A 17,747-nucleotide genomic window follows, 5' to 3' on the forward strand; every position below is an offset into this window, starting at 1 on the left:
CTATACGAGGCGCATTAACCAAATTGAAGGAGATTAGCCAAAAGATGCCCATTTAATACAGACACGTTCCACAACTATAGTAACAAGTGTAGCATTGCCTTTTTAATGCAGTAAGTGTCATGCAAGTTAGTTCAATGATTGCTATTAACCTTTTTTATTGATTCTTATTGATAACGCTGTTTCCTTGCGCATACGCAGATAACAGTCCAGCCGGACTTCAAGAGCGACCGACCCGGGAGTAACGGTTCCGTGAAGATTTTGGGTAGTTCCGGTACGCGTGTGGGCATCTTGGGCGTCGACAAGCAAGTATACACGCTGACTGACAAGGACGGTCTACTTACCTCTGATAAGGTATCGGGACATCTAACTTCAAGCTGTTTCATTTTTTTAAATATAAAAACTGTGAGTTTGCATTTTGCAAGCCCCCTCCAAAAGGAAAACCTCTGCCAGGGATCTCCACTTACACCTCCCCTGCGTCAACACAACTAATTTTATGCTTGCAGATTCTCTATTTTTAGAGACGTGCGAATATTTGCAAGTTTCTAACATGAATTGAACTAGGTGTTTGCGATTATATTTGTATTCAGTTAAAAAAATACTATTCGATGTCCGATATTCATTCTGTTCGACTACTGTAGGCGACAAAAACAAGTGCTTGCAATCTACAAGGAGAAAAGCAGTAGCAAATGGAGACCCTGATAACACTGCAGCAGAACCGCGGCTACTGCACAGACGATTCACTTACTAAAGAAACGCATGGAAGAGTTCACTTATGCACAATAGTTACCAGCCGTCGGCTAAGCATGTGTCGTCTCAGGTAGCCTATGAATATGTAGTCTCTATTCAGATGAAGGAATTTGTTATTTTGTTATTTTAAGCGCATTTGTCATAATTTTAAATGATGTGCGGTGCTTTAGTATATCACTTAGGCCTTTCGACTTAGCACTATGCGCATCTGGGGATATGCCGTAGGTGTAATTATTGTCGCGGTGCACCAGGCAGGATCACCTCTTTGTTTCTCAGCTTCTCATTGGACGTTGCATGCAGATGGTACCAGCATTAGATGAATCAAATAGTGTAAATAGGCGTTTTATTGTCAAATAGACTGCACATGACCTTTATAAATAATGTTCAATACTCAAATTCATATATGGTAGTTTCCCTGAAATATTTGTCGATAATGTTGAGGATTTATGAGATTCCTTTTGACGACTATAATCTTCTGTAATTGGCTATCTTATTTCTACTGAAGTCTTTCCAGTTTTTAAAAAGGCACTAAATGTAAAAAGTATTTAGCATTAGAGTAGAACCCGGGTATATCGAACCGACTTATAACGAATTATTGTGTATATGGAACAGCTGTAAAATACCCTTGAAAATTTCTGCATAAAATTTTCCTTTTATATATATTGAATTACCTATATAGCAGCACGTTTATCTAGGTAAATTACTCACGGGACCCTGATCATGAGAAGGAAATTTACAGAACAATAAAATTGGATTGGAGTGCATAGGCAGGTATTGCCAAATCCTGACAGGGAGCTTACCTGTATCATTGAAAAGAAAAGTGTACAATCGTTGCATTCTACCGTTGCTAACATATGGGGCAGAAACTTGTAGGTTAACAAAGAAGCTCGAGAGCAAGTTAAGGACAGCGCAAAGAACAATGGAACGAAATATGTTAGGCCTAACGTTAAGAGACAGGAAGAGAGCGGTGTGGGTCAAAGAGCAAACATGGATACCCGATATTCTAATTGTCATTAAGAGAAAAAAGCGGAGCTGGGCAGGCCATGTAATGCGTAGGGTAGATAACCGATGGACTATTAGATTTGCAGATTGGGTGCCAAGAGAAGGGAAGCGCAGTCGAGCACGGCAGAAAACTAGGTAGAGTGATGAAATTAGAAAATGTACAGGTGGAAATTGGAATCAGATAGCGCAAGACAGGGGTAACTGGAGATCGGAGGGAGAGGCCTTCGTCCTGCAGTGGGCATAAAAATAGGCTGCTGCTGCTGATGATGATATATCGAACTTTTTTGTGACCCCCTTCAGATTAGATATATCCGGATTCGACTGTATTGGTAATTGAAACTTCTGGAACACCAAGAAAAAAGCCACTCGTACTACGAGTTGAGCCTTGGAAAGCCAGAAACCGTACCAAGACGGCAGAAGGGTGGCGAAGCCGCCTTCTTTCATTACCTGCACGGACATGCCATGAATTTTGAAGGTGTCTGATTGGGCCTAGTTAGTTTTGATAGGTTAACATGGCGTATACTGTGTTCTAAAGGAGCCAAAGATTGATTGAACTTAGCAAGTTTCGAGAACTTTTGCTGAGCCACCATGAGCCAAGTACGAAGGAAAAGAAAAAAAAAAACCCCTGAAATTTTTAACGTCCCACTGACGTACAGGCGCTTGGTTCCGGCATCAATTAAAAAAAAAACATTGACCTTAATATTTTCATCTCATAATCAACATATTCCCGTGAAATCTCCAAAAATAGAATTTAGGAAGGCTGAATAATCACTCGAAATTGATTTTGTGTTTCTCTTTAGCGTCCGTTTATAGTAGCGACAGTCATCTGCTGCTTCGTCGTTTGGTCCACACTCATTAACTTCCTTTCATGTTTGTCCAAGGGAGTCATTCTTACAGAGCCCTCTTTCTGCTTCCGGGGCGATAATTTTACTTACCCGTCGCGGTGGCTGAGTGGCCATGGTGACATACTCCTAAGCGCGAGGTCCGGGTTCGATTCCCGCCCACGGTGGCCAGACTTCAACGAGGGCCAAATGAAAGGACGCTCCTGCATAGCGCTATATAGGCCCATTACAGGAACCTAAGTGGCCAAATTAATCCGTTGACTTCAACTACGGCATTCGTCGCAACCCATTGTGCAATGGTGGGATCTTAAACCCGACAGTTCATGTTTTGTGGTTTTTAAAACTTTAGGTGAGTACTTTAGGTGAGTACTTTTTAAACTTTAGGTGAGTACCTCTTTCTTCCCCTGACAGCTATTTGCGAAGTTGAAGTCCCACGACATGGGCTGTGGACCTGGTGGCGGTCGCACGACCGCGGATGTATTGTCCAACTTCGGCGTTGTTATCGTCAGCAACCAGTCGCCGGACGTTGTTCACGCAAATGGTATGAACCTTATTGCATTCAAAAGGAACTTAGTTTCTGAAACTCTGGCCTGCACCGGATCTCTCGATCCGCTCAGAGGTTGTACAGGAAGCCTTCAAAATAGCCTTCGAGGGCTTCCTTATTTTTTTTCTCGCAGAAACTGCTGCATACCTTGAACAAATTCATCGAATGCTCTAGCATGAATGCAGGATTTCATTTGGAACTTATCGCGCATATTGTAAAGGTTTGCCCTCATAAAGGTTTGCCCTCATAAAGGTTTGCCCTCATAAAGGTTTGCCCTCATAAAGGTTTGCCCTCGTAAAAGTTTGCCCTCGTAAAAGTTTGCCCTCGTAAAAGTTTGCCCTCGTAAAGGTTTGCCCTCATAAAGGTTTGCGCTCATAAAGGTTTGCGCTCATAAAGGTTTGCCTTCATAAAAGTTTGCTCTCATCATGGTGTACTCGTATGTCTACTAAGATTTTCATTAGGTCGGTAAATTTTTTCAATATCATTGGCGGAGCCAATATAGTTGACTTCATTGGAGGATCGTGATGTTTTACTATACTTAACGCAAAAAGGAGAGAAAGATGGGTCAGTGCTAAATGCGCATAGATGAAAACAGCAAACAGTTCAAGGACATGTACATCACGAACCGATCCATGCACACAAATTGCACCACAATACAATAGAGATTTTAGGGGTAAAGCACCTTAGGTTCGAGGCTTGTCCGTCTGTTCACGTTGTCTGTGCTCTTGCATGAGCCGATCCCTGAGGCGGTGCACAGCCGCGCCAAAAAAAGTGCCTCATTTCGAGATCCCATACTAACGAAAGCAGACGTCCTTTGCTTTACCGAAACGTGGAACACGAGACCGCACATCAATGGATTCTTCCCCGTCGTCTGCACAGAAGAAGCAGAGCGTTCGGTGGGCGGTGTTGGGATGTACGTGAAATTGCCAGAGACCGCGGTGGATCTCGACCTACCAATAACGAGCCAATCTCACAACGGCGAACACGCTGCAATAAAACTATCCGACGGAACCGTCGTCATGACAGTGAACTTGGCCCCGAATCTCACCCGAGGCAACGTAGAAAAGTACATCGATCCAGCCATGTGCAAATACGAAACAAAGAACAGCCCCTTCGTACTTGTCATTGACTTCAACGTAGTCATCACGGACAGCGACTGGATTGTGCAGTATATGACGTCTCGATACGCTTTACGATGCATTAGGTATGACTACAAACGACCAACAACCACCAGGGGAACGTGCACAGACCTTGTCTTTGCCAACTTCAGGCTAGATCCGATCGACGAACCATTGGCTCTTCATTTCACGGACCACAAAGCAGAGATAATGAAGGGAAAACGGAATCCGAAACTCAACACGACATACGAGTTATGCCAAATGAAACATTGTATATACTGTACACATGCGTTGTCACTCATTTACATGCGTGAGTGGGCATTGTCACGGGTGATTTACGGTAAGAAAGATCCCCAGTGCCTCGCCCACTCGCCATGATTCACTTCGTGGAGATGCGTGGATTTTTTAAAGTGTGTCTGGTATTCCGGTATACTCAATTATGTTTGCGTGATACCGGGTTCAACCGGATGCTGGTAGCGCTATCTTGGGACGCTTCGTCTACCACAGTGCCTTATAGACACGTTCTTGTATTTCATGAGTGGTCTCATCGAACAACCAAAAACACAATTTAAACGGCTACATGTCGAAAAAATCTCGCTACTGCCAAAATTATACACCGACAGCAATGTAAGACACACTTTGTCACTACAATAATAGCTTTATGTTTGCCTGGTTGAGATCTACGCCACCAGGTGGCGCCACCAACCCGGCCACTCGCGTTTACGCTTCCGCTACCCCGGTGATCAGCAAATGGCACTGCGTACACCGCAATACCGGGCACACTAAAACTCTCTATTTCAATCAACGAAAATGGCCATGAGTAAGTGCGGTATTGCACTGACTCAGAATTGGCCCATGCACTTTGGTTCCGTGTCTTTGACACATGTAGTATTGGGGGGGATTGTTTTACGTCGTTCTGTTCAAGGGGCGTTAGGTGGGTGACCTGTGCCGCGCTCTGGTTTCCCTCGTGTGGAGAGCGTGGAAGCGGCTCCGGAACAAAAAATCAAATGCAATGCACCTGTACTCGCACTTAAAGACTTCTGAGAATGGCTTCATTATGTGTCGCTCTTCGCATGACAGTGGACGCGTAATGTATATATGCGTGCAGCGTCCACCGGCTCCGCCGATGAAAGCCGTTCTGGAGCAGCGTGCAAGCCGACGTATATATCTTTAGCTGAATTTGGCTCCCACGAATAGCAAACCGAGCGTGAAAATATATTGAAAGGATAGTGCGCGGTGTAATGAAAACGAATTAGCGAATGTTCTATTTTTTTACTGGTATTTCACACTTTCAGAAACCAGTTGCCAACGCCCGTCCCGCCATCGTAGGAGTCTTGGGCAAGTGGATCAGACTACGAGTAAGTCATGTAAGTTAACACATTCGTAATCGTTCCTCACACACAAAAAGAAAAGTAATAGTTATTGGGAAGTTTATGTAATGTTTACTGATGTTTTCTCTGAAATCTGTAGATTGTTGATAGCTGAGGACGCACAAGGACCGTGCACTTTTTGCCGACAAATATGCACACAATTTCTGTAAACGACCTGTGGAGAAGTCTTTCTATAGACTGCCTGAATTCATTTTTATAAAAAGAGTCGAAAGACGAAGTTCAAGGTTGATGAAATCATCTAAGCCAGGTCCGCGAAAGAATGTTTCATTGCTTGTGTCCTGTTCAAAATTCGTGGTTATAATGGCAGAATGGACAGACACACCATTGAATTTTGTTCTTTAAGCGGAAAAGAAAAATAAGTGTTAAGAAATAATAGGGGTCGCGCGGATAATCAGTTGCTTTGCGAAGTGTTAGTTACAGTATCTTACAGTATAATCATGGAATTTTTTCTGGCTGAAATTGTTGCTTATTGACCGGGGTAATTATGAACTTCTTGAATTTGTCCTTCAAACTACGCAAAATTATGGTTAACTATGAAACGAGCAGTTAGTTACACCTGCAGGAGAAGTTCTGAGTACTACTCTTTCTGCAGGTGCGGCTGCTTTATTAGCGAATAATTTACTCCGTTATCAAGCATTAGGGCTCCCCCTATTGAAAATATACGTTAACTTAATCACTGACCGGTTAGCAAGTGCACAATTATAAAATATTTTCTAACGGGTCTCCGCCGGCTAGTCCCTCAGGACCTCAATAAAAGTTCATTGTATGTCTGTCTGTCCCTAGACCCGATGCCAGTTCAGCAAGCTAATCGCTTTTCGTGACGGCTGTTATTGCCAATTGGCATGTTACGTACTTGAGAAACTCGCTTTTGGTGCTAGTAGTAGCAGTAAACTTTATTAAAGGCTTAAGGGATATGATTTCTTGTCCGGCGGAGAAAGGTGGTCTTGATTCTTAACCTTCCGGTGAGTGTACTTGTCAGTCCAGGTGTTCGGCAGCGGACTGCAGTCAGATGCTAGCGAAGGCAGCTCCATGTCGTCAAAGTAACTGCCTCCTCATCTTTCTTTTGGCAAAATGTGTTTTTACTGGTCTAAACGCAACAAGGAGGACGCGACATATCGTGGTGGGTTGCGTTGTTGATGCTGCATCCTAGAATTTCACGTGAACACGGGGTATTCGAAACACACTTCACGATACGTTTCGTAGCCTGTGCCGCCGCAACAGTCCACGTAAAATTGCTGTTGTAAAGGGTTGTACTGAACAATTCAGATGGTAGCGCCTGTTCAAAACCGAAAGGCAGGTGACGCAGAGCAGGAACAGCTGGTTGCCCGAACGGCTAACACTCGCGCTAAGCACTGGTGATCCGGCTGGCCCACTGGTTGCACTGCAGGCATTGAACAGGCGATCTGGCAGGTCTTGTCCTTGTGCTCGTCTTCTTCATTACACTGTAAATATTCTCAAAACCTGACGGATAGAACACGAATAAACCACCTCCGTACAATTCACTATGCTGGACTCCATCTCAGGGATGAATATTGCACGTAATAGCTTATGAGCTTGTCTGAGTGTGTGTTCAGAATGTTCAGATCGGAAGGCTGCGTGCTCGAATCACGTCCGGGTCACCACTGTCGAGAACTGAAGGTCGCAGCGGAGCACCAGAATGATAGGACCAGCGTAGCAGGCTTCTTGAACATAACTGCCCATGCCATCCTCGCGCATCGAGCACGTGCTGTCCATCTATTTCCCTCGTCTTTCGCATCCGCCACCAAGGCGCCGGCTGAGAGCGCCGATCTTAGCGTCCCCGCCTTGCGGCGTCGGTGGGCGCTACAAGGTAGTTAAAAAAATGACGGAAATGCACAATATAACACACAAGGAGTATTAGCAGTATATATGAAGTGAAATATAGGACGGGATGTTTCATTTTCAGAAGGACTCACCAACAGTTCGTCAGCTTTCTTAAGGCACCCGTTGCGTCAGAAGCAGAGTTCAAATTAATCATTGCATGCGGAGAAGGGAAGCTTCAGGTAGAAGCCAACGTTTTGACAAGGGGACTTGTCTTCGTCAGGCTCTTTACATTGTCTCGGTCTGTGTCTTTCGACAAACGAACTATGTGAGTGTGTTCATCAGGATCTTTTCACAAGGAGTTCTGCTTGGCCGTCATTCTGACAAAGTGGCTTGACTTCGTTGAGTCGTCGTGTGGGTCCTTCGACAAGACAAGTTGTCTTTGTGAAGGTGTTCATTTGGGTCTTTCGACGAGGACACCCGTCTTCTCCAGCATATGGAGAAGGTGGGTTGTCATAACCTTCGAATGAGGTCTTTTCGCAGCAGGACTTGCCTTTGTCAGGGTGGTCGTCTGGAAATATATTTCGACAAGGAGACCTGCTTTACTGAACATTTTGACAAGAGGGCTTGACCTCGTCCGGGTCTACGTGTCGATTTTCCTGCAAGAGAAGTCTTTTGTGAAGATGCTTGTCTGGCGTCATTTGACCATGGGACCAGTCTTTTCCAACATTTTGAAAAAGAGGCTTGACCTCGTCACGGTGTTGCCAGGGTGTTCGTGCGGCAACATGGCTTGCGTTTGTCACATCTTCGTCAGGGTCTACCGACAAGGAGATCTCTCTTCGCCATCATTTTTACTAAAAGGCTTAACTTCGTCAGGGTCTCCATAGGGTTGTTTCCGACAAGAGAAGTTATGTTTGTGAAGGTGTTCATCTGGGTCTTTCAACGAGGTGGCCTGTCTTCTCCAAAATTTTGAAAAAGGAGCATAACTTCACCAACGTCTTGTCACGGTCTTCGGGTGGCTCTTTCGGCAACAGGACTTGCCTTTTTCAGGGTGTTCCTGCTCTTTCGAGAAGCAGGCCTGCCTTCTTCAATGCGTTCACCAAAGGGCTTGACTTCGTCAGGTTCTACGTGTGGGGTTTTCGATAAGGGGGCTTGTCTTTGTGAGCGTCTTTGTCAGATTTCTTTGACGAGGAGACCTGTCGTTTTCAATGTTTTAAGGGGATTGTTTCCTTCAGGGTCATGTGAGTGTCTCCACCTGGGTTATTTGACAACAAGATTTGTCTTTGCCCTGACGAAGACAAGTCGCTCATGGTGAAACGTCGGCTCCAGGCTGAGGCTTCCCTTGTTCGACTACTCTTCATCACTTCAACCACTTTTCCTGTAAACTCTTTGTTTGCGCAGTGTCGAAGTATGCACTGGACCCATTCCTGAAAGAGTGCTGCTCGCTGGGCACGAAGCGAGACCGGGCTGGACGGAGCTGCCCTATGAGGTCTGCAATCGTGCGGCGCTACATCAGTGGACAGAAGGGCGAGCAGTGCGCGGACGCCTTTGAGGATTGCTGCTCACATACACTTGCTGGCTTTCCTGGCCCAAGGTACCCCGGTGAGTACGGCTGCGTTGAAGTGTGGCTTTGTCGTTACCATCGCTGTGCGAGATGTTTCATGGTTTAGACAAATAGGCATTGCACCTGCAAAAGTGCACTGGTGACTACGTTGACACATCTCTTCCTCGCTGGTAGCTCATTCAAACAATTATTATTAGTAAACAAAGTGTTTTAAATATTGATTAGGTAGGAAGACGCGGACGAAAAGCTACATACAAGTATATTACAAGCAAATGCTCCGCATTTGGCCAAGAGGCAACAGTCCCGCACTAGCCTCTAATCGTCGTCGTCGTCTTCACACAGCTCGCCTCTTCATCATGGCAAATACTGTTCCGTAGCACTACCCCCGGCGGCAAAAGCGCCGTCCCGGAGGGATTAAAGGCCGGACTCGGAAGCAGTGTAGTAGGCCTTGAGCCTACTGACGTGCACGACATCACTAGACGCCAGAGTAGACGGCGAGGTCGAACTGACAGGTTCAATTTCGTACGTCACAGGCGTCACCCGGCGCAGCACGTGGTATACGGCCCTGTGTATCGCGAAAGGAGCTTCTCTGAAAGTCCGACGTGACGAGAGGGTGACCAAAGGAGCACGAGCGCACCACGCGAAAACTGTACGTCACTGGTGGCGGGCGTTGTACTGACGCTGCTGAGTGGTTTGCGAGGACCGTCAGTCGAGTACGGGCAAGCTGGCGTGCGTGGTCGGCGAATGCGATGGCGTCGCGCGCATACTCGCTTGTTGAGATCGCAGCAGGAGGAAGTGCCGTATCAAGGGACAAGGTCGGTTCGCGACCGTACAGTAGATAAAATGGAGAAAATCCGTCGGTGTCGTGCCGGGAAGAATTATACACAAATGTGACGTAAGGAAAGGCAATGTCCCAGTCGTGGTGGTCCTTGGAAACGTACTTGGACAGCATATTGGTAAGGGTACGGTTTAACCGCTCCATCAGGCCTTTGGTTTGAGGATGGTATGAGGTAGTCAGCTTGTGTTCAGTGGAGCAGGAACGCACAATGTCGGCGATAACTTTCGACAGGGAGTTGCGAACACGGACAGTAAGCAGCTGTCGCGGGGCGCCATGAAGCACGATAATGTCACGCAAGAGAAAGTCCGCGACGTCAGTGGCGCAACTGGTAAGGAGAGCCCGCGTGATAGCGTATTGGGTGGCGTAATCAGTTGCCACGGCTACCCATTTGTTCCCAGAGGATGCCGTGGGAAAGGGGCCGAGGAGGTCTAATCCAGCACGAAAGAACGCCTCCACAGGGACTGTGAACGGCTGGAGATGACCGGCAGGTAGCACCTGAGGTGTTTTCCGACGCTGGCGCCGATAATCCACGCAAAAGCGCCATGAGCCATCCTTCTTTTTATTGCGATAGCAATTATATGGACACTTCAACCGGATTTCAGCCGTCGGCGTCGTCGTCGCAGTGAGCTTCCGTATAGATTCCAAGGGTGATGAAATCGTCGCCGCGCGCCGTATGCGCGAGCGAAAGAGCGCGGGGGACGCGCGCTATCACGGAGGGCGAACTCACCCGCGCGCTATCACGGAGAGCGAACACAGGGTGGAAAGCAAACGCGACCGTCGCCCGAAAGGCTGTGGGGGTATGGGAGGGAGGGAGGCGGGGCGGCGCTGTGCTCCGGCACCAAAGGCGTATCTTGCCACTCAATCTCCCACGCGAAAGCAAGAAACGGGAAGAGGGGGGGGGGGAGGGGGGGGCAGCTTCTCCTCTGCCAACAACTTCTCCTTTGCCCGGCGGTGCCGGTCGCCCGCACCGTCTCTTATCTCCACACGGCTCTGACCTTTGTATGCGCTGTGCATTCGCCGCTCAGTTTCCGTTGAAGCGATAGACCGCGCGAACCTGCGCTTGCCTGCGCCTGCCTTTTGACAGCCGTTGGCTGCGGTCAGTCAGTGTGATCTATTCATGTTTGCTTGTGCGCGCTGACACCACGATTGTTAATTCAGTTAGTAAGCCAATGTGTATAAGTTTATGCAGCCGATAAAACTACTATCCCTACTCCGAATAGCTCTCTACTAATTTGCTATCGCAATCGATGCTTCGCCTTTCGGGCGAAACTGCGACATTTTTTTACCAGTACAACAGGTGACGCCCATGGACTACACGACGGTTCAATAATGTTCTTTGCAAGCATTTTGCAAACTTCTGCTTGAATAACTTGACGCTCAGCCGGTGACACTCGATACGGGCGGCGATGAATAGGAGGGGCATCGCCGGTATTAATGCGATGTTTAACAGCTGTAGTTTGGGCCAAGGAACGATCGTTATAGTAAAAAATATCGTTGTAGGAAAACAGAACGCGGTAGAGCTCACGAGCGTGCTCGGACGGCATGTCGGGCGCAATCATTTTCTGTAAGTCGGCGATGGTACAAGTTGCCGACTGCGATGGTAGAGGAGGATCGGCTGAATTGTCGTCTACTGCAATAGATGCTACTGAGTGGTCCTCGAATGAGCAAAGCTGGGCCAGAGACATGCCGCGTGGCAGCACTTGTGTCGTCAAGCCAAAATTGACCACTGGCAGGCAGACGCAATTCGCCGTAATTGATAAAACTGTATGAGGTACTGTGATCCCGTGTGTAAGGAGGACGTCTTGCATGGGAGCCGCGATGTAGTGACCGTCGGGCACTGGTGGGGACGACACTAAGTCAACGTACGTTAGTGTAGAAGGTGGCAAGCGAACGAAGTCGACGGCACTGAGGCGACTGGAGTGTGGTTCAGCGGGATCCAGAACAGGCAGGTGAAGGCGGAGAGTACTGGCGGAACAGTCGATGATAGCAGAATGCGCAGAGAGGAAGTCCAAGCCGAGGATGATGTCGTGGGGACTGTGGGCGATGACTGTGAATAGCACTATAGTGGGGCGATCGGCGAAGGAGACGCCAGCGGCACAGATACCAATTACTGAGGCTGTTCTGCCATCGGCGACACGGACAACAGGCATCGTGGCGGGTGTGATTATTTTCTTCAGCCGGTTACGAAGGTCAGCACTCATTACCGATAAATGCGCCCCAGTGTCTATAAGAGCAGACACGGAAACACCGTTGACTTGCACGTCAAGAAGGTTCAGATGAGTGGGCAGCGTCAGTAGAGGATTTGGTGGCGTAGGGAGCAATGCAGCGTCACCTCGAGGCGCTGCATCGTCTTGTTTTCCGGCTGGGAGCGGCGTCCGAAGGGAGTCGGCGAATAGGAGCGACGGGGCTTCGGGACGAGATTGGGACGAGATTGTCGTCGTTGGGGCGAAGGCGAACGAGAATAGCGACGGTTCGGCGCAGGAGAATCAGTGGTGGCATTATCGGAGCGTGCGGCATAGGGACGAGAAGGGCCACCTGGGCGAGAGTAGGCAGTATAAGTAGACCGGGTCGGGGAACTCCAGCGACTGCGACAGTGGCGAGAAATGTGCCCGATTCGACGGCAGTGAAAACAAATGGGCTTGCCGTCAGCAGTGCGCCATTCAGATGGGTTGCGGAAACGTGGTGGGTAATAAGATGTGGGACGGGCGGAATCGAAGAAGCCGGGTGAGTATCAGGGCGATGGGCCGAGCAGACGGTGTGAAGACCCACGTTTGCGAACTCCTGGCGGACAACTGCCTGGATCAGGGAAACCGTGACTGCAGGTGCGTTGGAGGAGTCGAAGGCAGCCGGAAAGGCGGCCTCAATCTCTCACCGGACGATCCTGGTAACTTCGCCAGCGTTGTTGGGACGAGGAGCGTCGGCACCGGAAGATGCCGCCGGGGTGTTTGGTAGACGGGCAAACTGCTGGTCGATACGTCTGCTTTTTGCGAGTTCCAGGCGGCGGCACTCTTTTATAACTGCATTCACCATCGCCACGTTGTTGAAAACAAGCAAGTTGAAGGCGTTATCGGCAATGCCTTTGAGAATGTGGAAAACCTTGTCTGGCTCAGTCATGTGTGCGTTAACTTTGCGGCATAGAGCCAAGACGTCTTGAATGTTCGCGACGTAGGGCTCTGTTGACGTCTGCACACGGCCGGATAACGCCTTATTCGCGGGAAATTGGAGACCGTAGGGGTTGCCGAACAAGTCTCGGAGCTTTTGCTTAAGCGAATCCCAACTTGCGAGCTCATCTTCGTGTTTCCGAAACCAAACTCGAGGTATGCCACTGAGGTAAAAAGACGACGTTGGCGAGCATGATAGTAGGGTCCCACCGGTTATTGCGGTTGACGTGTTCGTACAGGCTGATCCAGTCCTCGACGTCTTCCCCATCTTTACCCGAGAATATGCCAGCATCACGGGGAGCGGGGAGAGCGATGTAGGTCGTCGAAGTGGAAGCAGGTGTCGGAGCCGGCTGAGTCGAGCTGTCGTCGCCGGGAGCCATGACGGAAGGCTCGACGTACCGTCCACTGCAAAGTTCCGTGACTAGGTACAGGGGACGTCCATCTCCACCAGATATGTTACGTAGGAAGACTCACACGAAAAGCTATATACAAGTATATTTACAAGCAAATGCGCCGCACTTGGCCAAGAGGCAACAGCCCGCACTAGCCTCTAATCGTCGTCGTCGTCGTCTTCACACTGCTCGCCTCTTCATCATGATAATTCTGTTCCGTAGCGCTACGGACGGCGCTATTATTGTTGCAGGCAGAATGTTAAGGCCAGTACAGTTTGTGAGTGTTTTTTGGCCGCAGTGAACGTGATGGCAGCGCCTCCGTATGTTTGTGAAGCTATGTCCTTCAGCCTGTTTATAGAAAAGCTGTAAGCCTGACATCACGAAGAGACAAAAGCAAAACAGTGGAGCGTCATGATCCCACAATGACTTCATGCTGTATCTCCGTGACAGTTCCGGTGTATTGCTTGTCCCTCTTCATGACGGCACGATTTGCAACTTGCCTATGGACACGCTGCGCAGAGTGACTTCTCTAAGATTCCGCGGCGCTGCCGTCACATTCACTTCTGGCAAAGGCAGACAGTAGCGCAAGTTTACTTTTGGCAAGAGAGTATTAAAAGGACACAATGCAGGGATGCAAATGTCGTCTTAGGTGGAAATGTAGCGCTTTTGCAAGAATATTTGCATTTATTTGTTGGAAAAAGGTTGGTTGCTAGCGGAGGAAATGAAAGGCAAAGTTTTCATTTGAAAAGGCCATGACCGAGCCGCAGCGCCGATGCGTTCGTACGACGTCATGGAGATCCCGTACGTGAGGGTTGTTTTTGCTCAAGAACAGGAGCCTAAGTCAGAAAGCTTTTAGTTCCTATGCTGTTTGCTATTGGCCCATCGCCTTCATTAATTATATGTGCAACGCAGGGTTGCTTCAATGTAAAATTGTTTCAATACATCCTTATGTCATTTCCATTATTAGCAATTTGTGATTGGTAAAAAATCTTTCTTGCCATGCTCACTTCGCCTGTATGTCACGCGACATCACGAAAACCGCGAAAGCGCTAACACTTGTTTAGCGGCTGCAGGCCGAGCGCGAGTCGACCAACCCCGACTATGGGAACGTGGGTTACGTGCAAGCGTACGGGAATAGCACCCATACGCTTGCGCGTAACCTGCCTTCCCGAAGTGAAACGGTACTGTATTTTTTGTTTTACTTGTATGTCCTATGTCAGACTGTGGTATTTCCATGAATTCCTGCCGATTTTTTTTTTTTGCACAGTGCTTACGTTTCAGTAGCGTAGAAGTACATGCATGATGGAAAAAGCGCTACTAAAACGGAGACTTAGCAAGAATTAACAGAGGACAAAGCGTTGTCCTGTGTTCTTGATAAGTCCCCGTTTTAGCAGCACTTTTTCTCTCATGAAAGTTTACCAACACGCCCATCTGACAGCTATTCTAAGTAGAAGTATAGTCCATTGGGTGCAGCATTGTCAATAATAAAATAGCGCAATATACAAGAAAGATAGCTTTTGCGTTGATTCGTCTTGCTCTCTGTATCGAGCTGTTTTATCCCTGACAGTGTTTACGTTTTAAGAGTTGCCAGAAGAGACGACTCACGCAAGTTGATGTACAGATCTTTTTAATAAAGTAGGACTTACAAAAGTGGCGAGTCTTCGCGTTCGAAGAACCGTCCGATTTTTTCTTGACAGTCCCTGTGATCTGAAGACATACATAAAGACATGACGTTCAGTGATGAATGCGCCCCATGATTTTATGCTCGATGGCAGCGGCCTGTTGAAGGTGAGCGACGGTGACGAACGCGTTCCTAAGTTGCCGCCGCCGCCGACCTTCGATTACCGCCTTCTGAAACATAACCCTCCCCCCCCCCCCCCCCCCCCCCCCCCGCAACTATAGGTTGCAGAGAGCAAGTGACGTCGGCGGATCCCCAGCATGGCGTTTACCGAGGACCATTGACCACCGAATACGGTTGAAAGAGCCAAAAAAAAAAAAAAAGAACTAGGGTGTCTGGACAGCAGCGCCGTAGATCTGGGCTTGGTATCGATGCACCCTAAGGAAAGCTAGTCTTAGTGAAAAGCTATAGAATGTGCGGACTGATGCGTTTCTTGTTCTTTTCTTTTTATTCTTCTCTTGTTTTCTAATATTTTCTGCCCTTACCCCATCCCCCTGTGCAGAGTAGCCAACCGGACACTTAACCTGGTTAACCTCTCTGCCTTTCACCTCGTATTTTCCTTCCTTCGTTTCACAAATAAGGCAGCTACGAGGCTCGCCTCAGGATTGTCCTGCTCCGTGATGTCGCTGTCTGAGGCTTCTAACTTCGAAGTTGCGTGCAGAATTACCGCGCCGTTTCTGCTTTGACGATGAGCTCCAGCTGGTGTTGGGACTACAGGTTGTGCGGCCGGGGCTGACCAAGGTGACGAGAAACAAGAAAAAAGAGCTTTACGCTGTATACCTATTTGCACGTAGTTTCGCTGGCGAAAAGGGGTAGCGAACGAGGGGTGTGACACTGCAAGTGCAGTGAAGCCGGCTCCCAGGAGGAAACGCAATATCGCCGGGTTTTTGTGGAGAAGGTCTACTCTCAGCCTAGAGCACTGCACGGGCTCGGGCTTACCCGAAAGCCCGGGCCCGGCCGGGCCGGGTATAGGAGTTTTTTCACGGGCTCGGGCCGGGCTCGGGCACGGCGTGTGCTTTTTGACCCGGGCCCGGGCCGGGCTCGGGTTTTTTGACGCGGGCCCGGGCCGGGCTCGGGCTTTCTGCGAGTTATTCTCGGGCTTCCCAACTCTGAAACGGGCTTTCTGCGAGTTATTCTCGGGCTTCCCAACTCTGAAAAACGTGTATTTTTCGGTCTCGGGCCGGGTTCGGGCCGGTTTCGAGTCGGGCTCGGGCCGGGCTCGGGCTTAAGGTAAAGGAGTGGCGGGCCGGGCCGGGCGGGTAACGTAGATTATTTCCGGGCCCGGGCCGGGCCCGGGTCTCGCCATAAAAGTTTTGATCGGGCTCGGGCGGGCCGCCGTGCTCTATCTCAGCCTACCTGCCAACTGCCCCAAACTTTTCGTAAACTTGAAGAATTTGGGCTCGTTTTACGATTTTACGAACGCTGCTTCAATTTTTACAAAAAATCAATTCTTTTCACCAACTACTCGTTCGTCGGTCCCCAACACACACACACGCACACTGCACGCATAGTCTGGAAAATCGAAATGCTCTAATGTGGTCACGCAGGAGTGTACTTCTCCCTAGCGCGTCCTGATCCACCACTGCACCCGGGCATCGAAAGTCGGATCAAGCCCGTGCCTACCTTTGACGAGGTAGACGGAGATGACGATGTCCTGCCTCCGGCTTCTCTAATCCGCAAGGATTTCCGGGAAACGTGGCTTTTCGATGAACATGTCATTGGGTAGGTCCGCGGTCGGTATTAATTTTGTTAATTTATCGTTCATTATGTTAATCATAAAAGTTTTGCCGGGTCGAGGTCACGCATCGTTTTTTTTTCTCCCTGAGTTGGTGGCGGCGTGAGCATTTGTCGTTGGGTCGCGTTCACCAGGTAGGCGCTCCTGACAACATGGTGAGGCCTCTGACACCATCATCGCCCGGCTGTGTCACTGTATGCTTAAAAAGTTGGCGAGCATTGGAAAATTGGAGAGGAGCGCAGTACTAACTATAACGCCGTAAAACATCCATTAGAGTGACATGTCCTGGAGGAAGCAGGACCTTCAGGTCCTGAAGCCATTCACTAAGCTCGATATCGGGAGTGAAAATGCCTAGCCCCGCACCGCAGCTAGCATTCAAAATAACATTCAAACTAACGATCAAACTAATGCTCAAACTAAAGCTTAAACTTAAGCTTAAACTAACGTTGAAACTAGCGCTTAAACTAACGTTGAAACTAACGTTTAAACTAACGCTTAAACTAATGCTTAAACATTCGCGTTAAACATTTGTAACAGTCCTGTGACTCTTTTTCTTTTTTGTATGTGTGTGTAAAATGTCCTCGCGCTTTCTTGAGTGTGAATTCGCTCCCTCGAGCGCAGCCCTGAATTTTCTCTTTCGGCTTACTCTTGTAAAACCTACCTTCGGTGCAGGCCGGACGGCGTGGCAGACATCGCGGTGAGCCTTCCGCACAGCATCACCACGTGGTCGGTGCAGGCGGTGAGCGTGTCGCCCTCTGGCGGAGTGTGCGTTCCCGAACCGCGGGAGGTGCGCGTCTTCCAGTCGGTCTTCCTGCAGGTGGCGGTGCCTTACAAAGTGGTGCGCAACGAGCAAATCGAGGTGCTTGCTACTGTCTACAACTACGGCAACGAAACGATCCGGGTGAGTTCTGCGTCATCGCTGGACTCAATGGATGTGGCTCCACTCTTCAAAGCAG

At 48.7% G+C, this 17,747-nt stretch overlaps 1 protein-coding gene across 4 annotated transcripts in view; it reads left to right on the forward strand.

Moving 5' to 3' along the window:
- Nucleotides 1-17,747, forward strand: part of LOC119431007 (complement C3) — a 122,118-nt gene that overhangs the window by 54,373 nt on the left and 49,998 nt on the right. For 3 of the 4 annotated variants that reach the window (XM_049657796.1, XM_049657795.1, XM_037698478.2), the window contains exons 14-19: nt 199-351; nt 3,003-3,132; nt 5,549-5,611; nt 8,825-9,025; nt 16,604-16,778; nt 17,464-17,692. In XM_049657796.1, coding sequence (XP_049513753.1) covers nt 199-351; nt 3,003-3,132; nt 5,549-5,611; nt 8,825-9,025; nt 16,604-16,778; nt 17,464-17,692 — 951 coding nt within the window. The remainder of the gene's footprint in view (nt 1-198; nt 352-3,002; nt 3,133-5,548; nt 5,612-8,824; nt 9,026-16,603; nt 16,779-17,463; nt 17,693-17,747) is intronic. The other variant, XM_049657797.1, reaches the window with a different exon arrangement.

The sequence above is a fragment of the Dermacentor silvarum genome, chromosome 10 (genome assembly GCF_013339745.2).
Source record: "Dermacentor silvarum isolate Dsil-2018 chromosome 10, BIME_Dsil_1.4, whole genome shotgun sequence".
NCBI lineage: Eukaryota > Metazoa > Arthropoda > Arachnida > Ixodida > Ixodidae > Dermacentor > Dermacentor silvarum.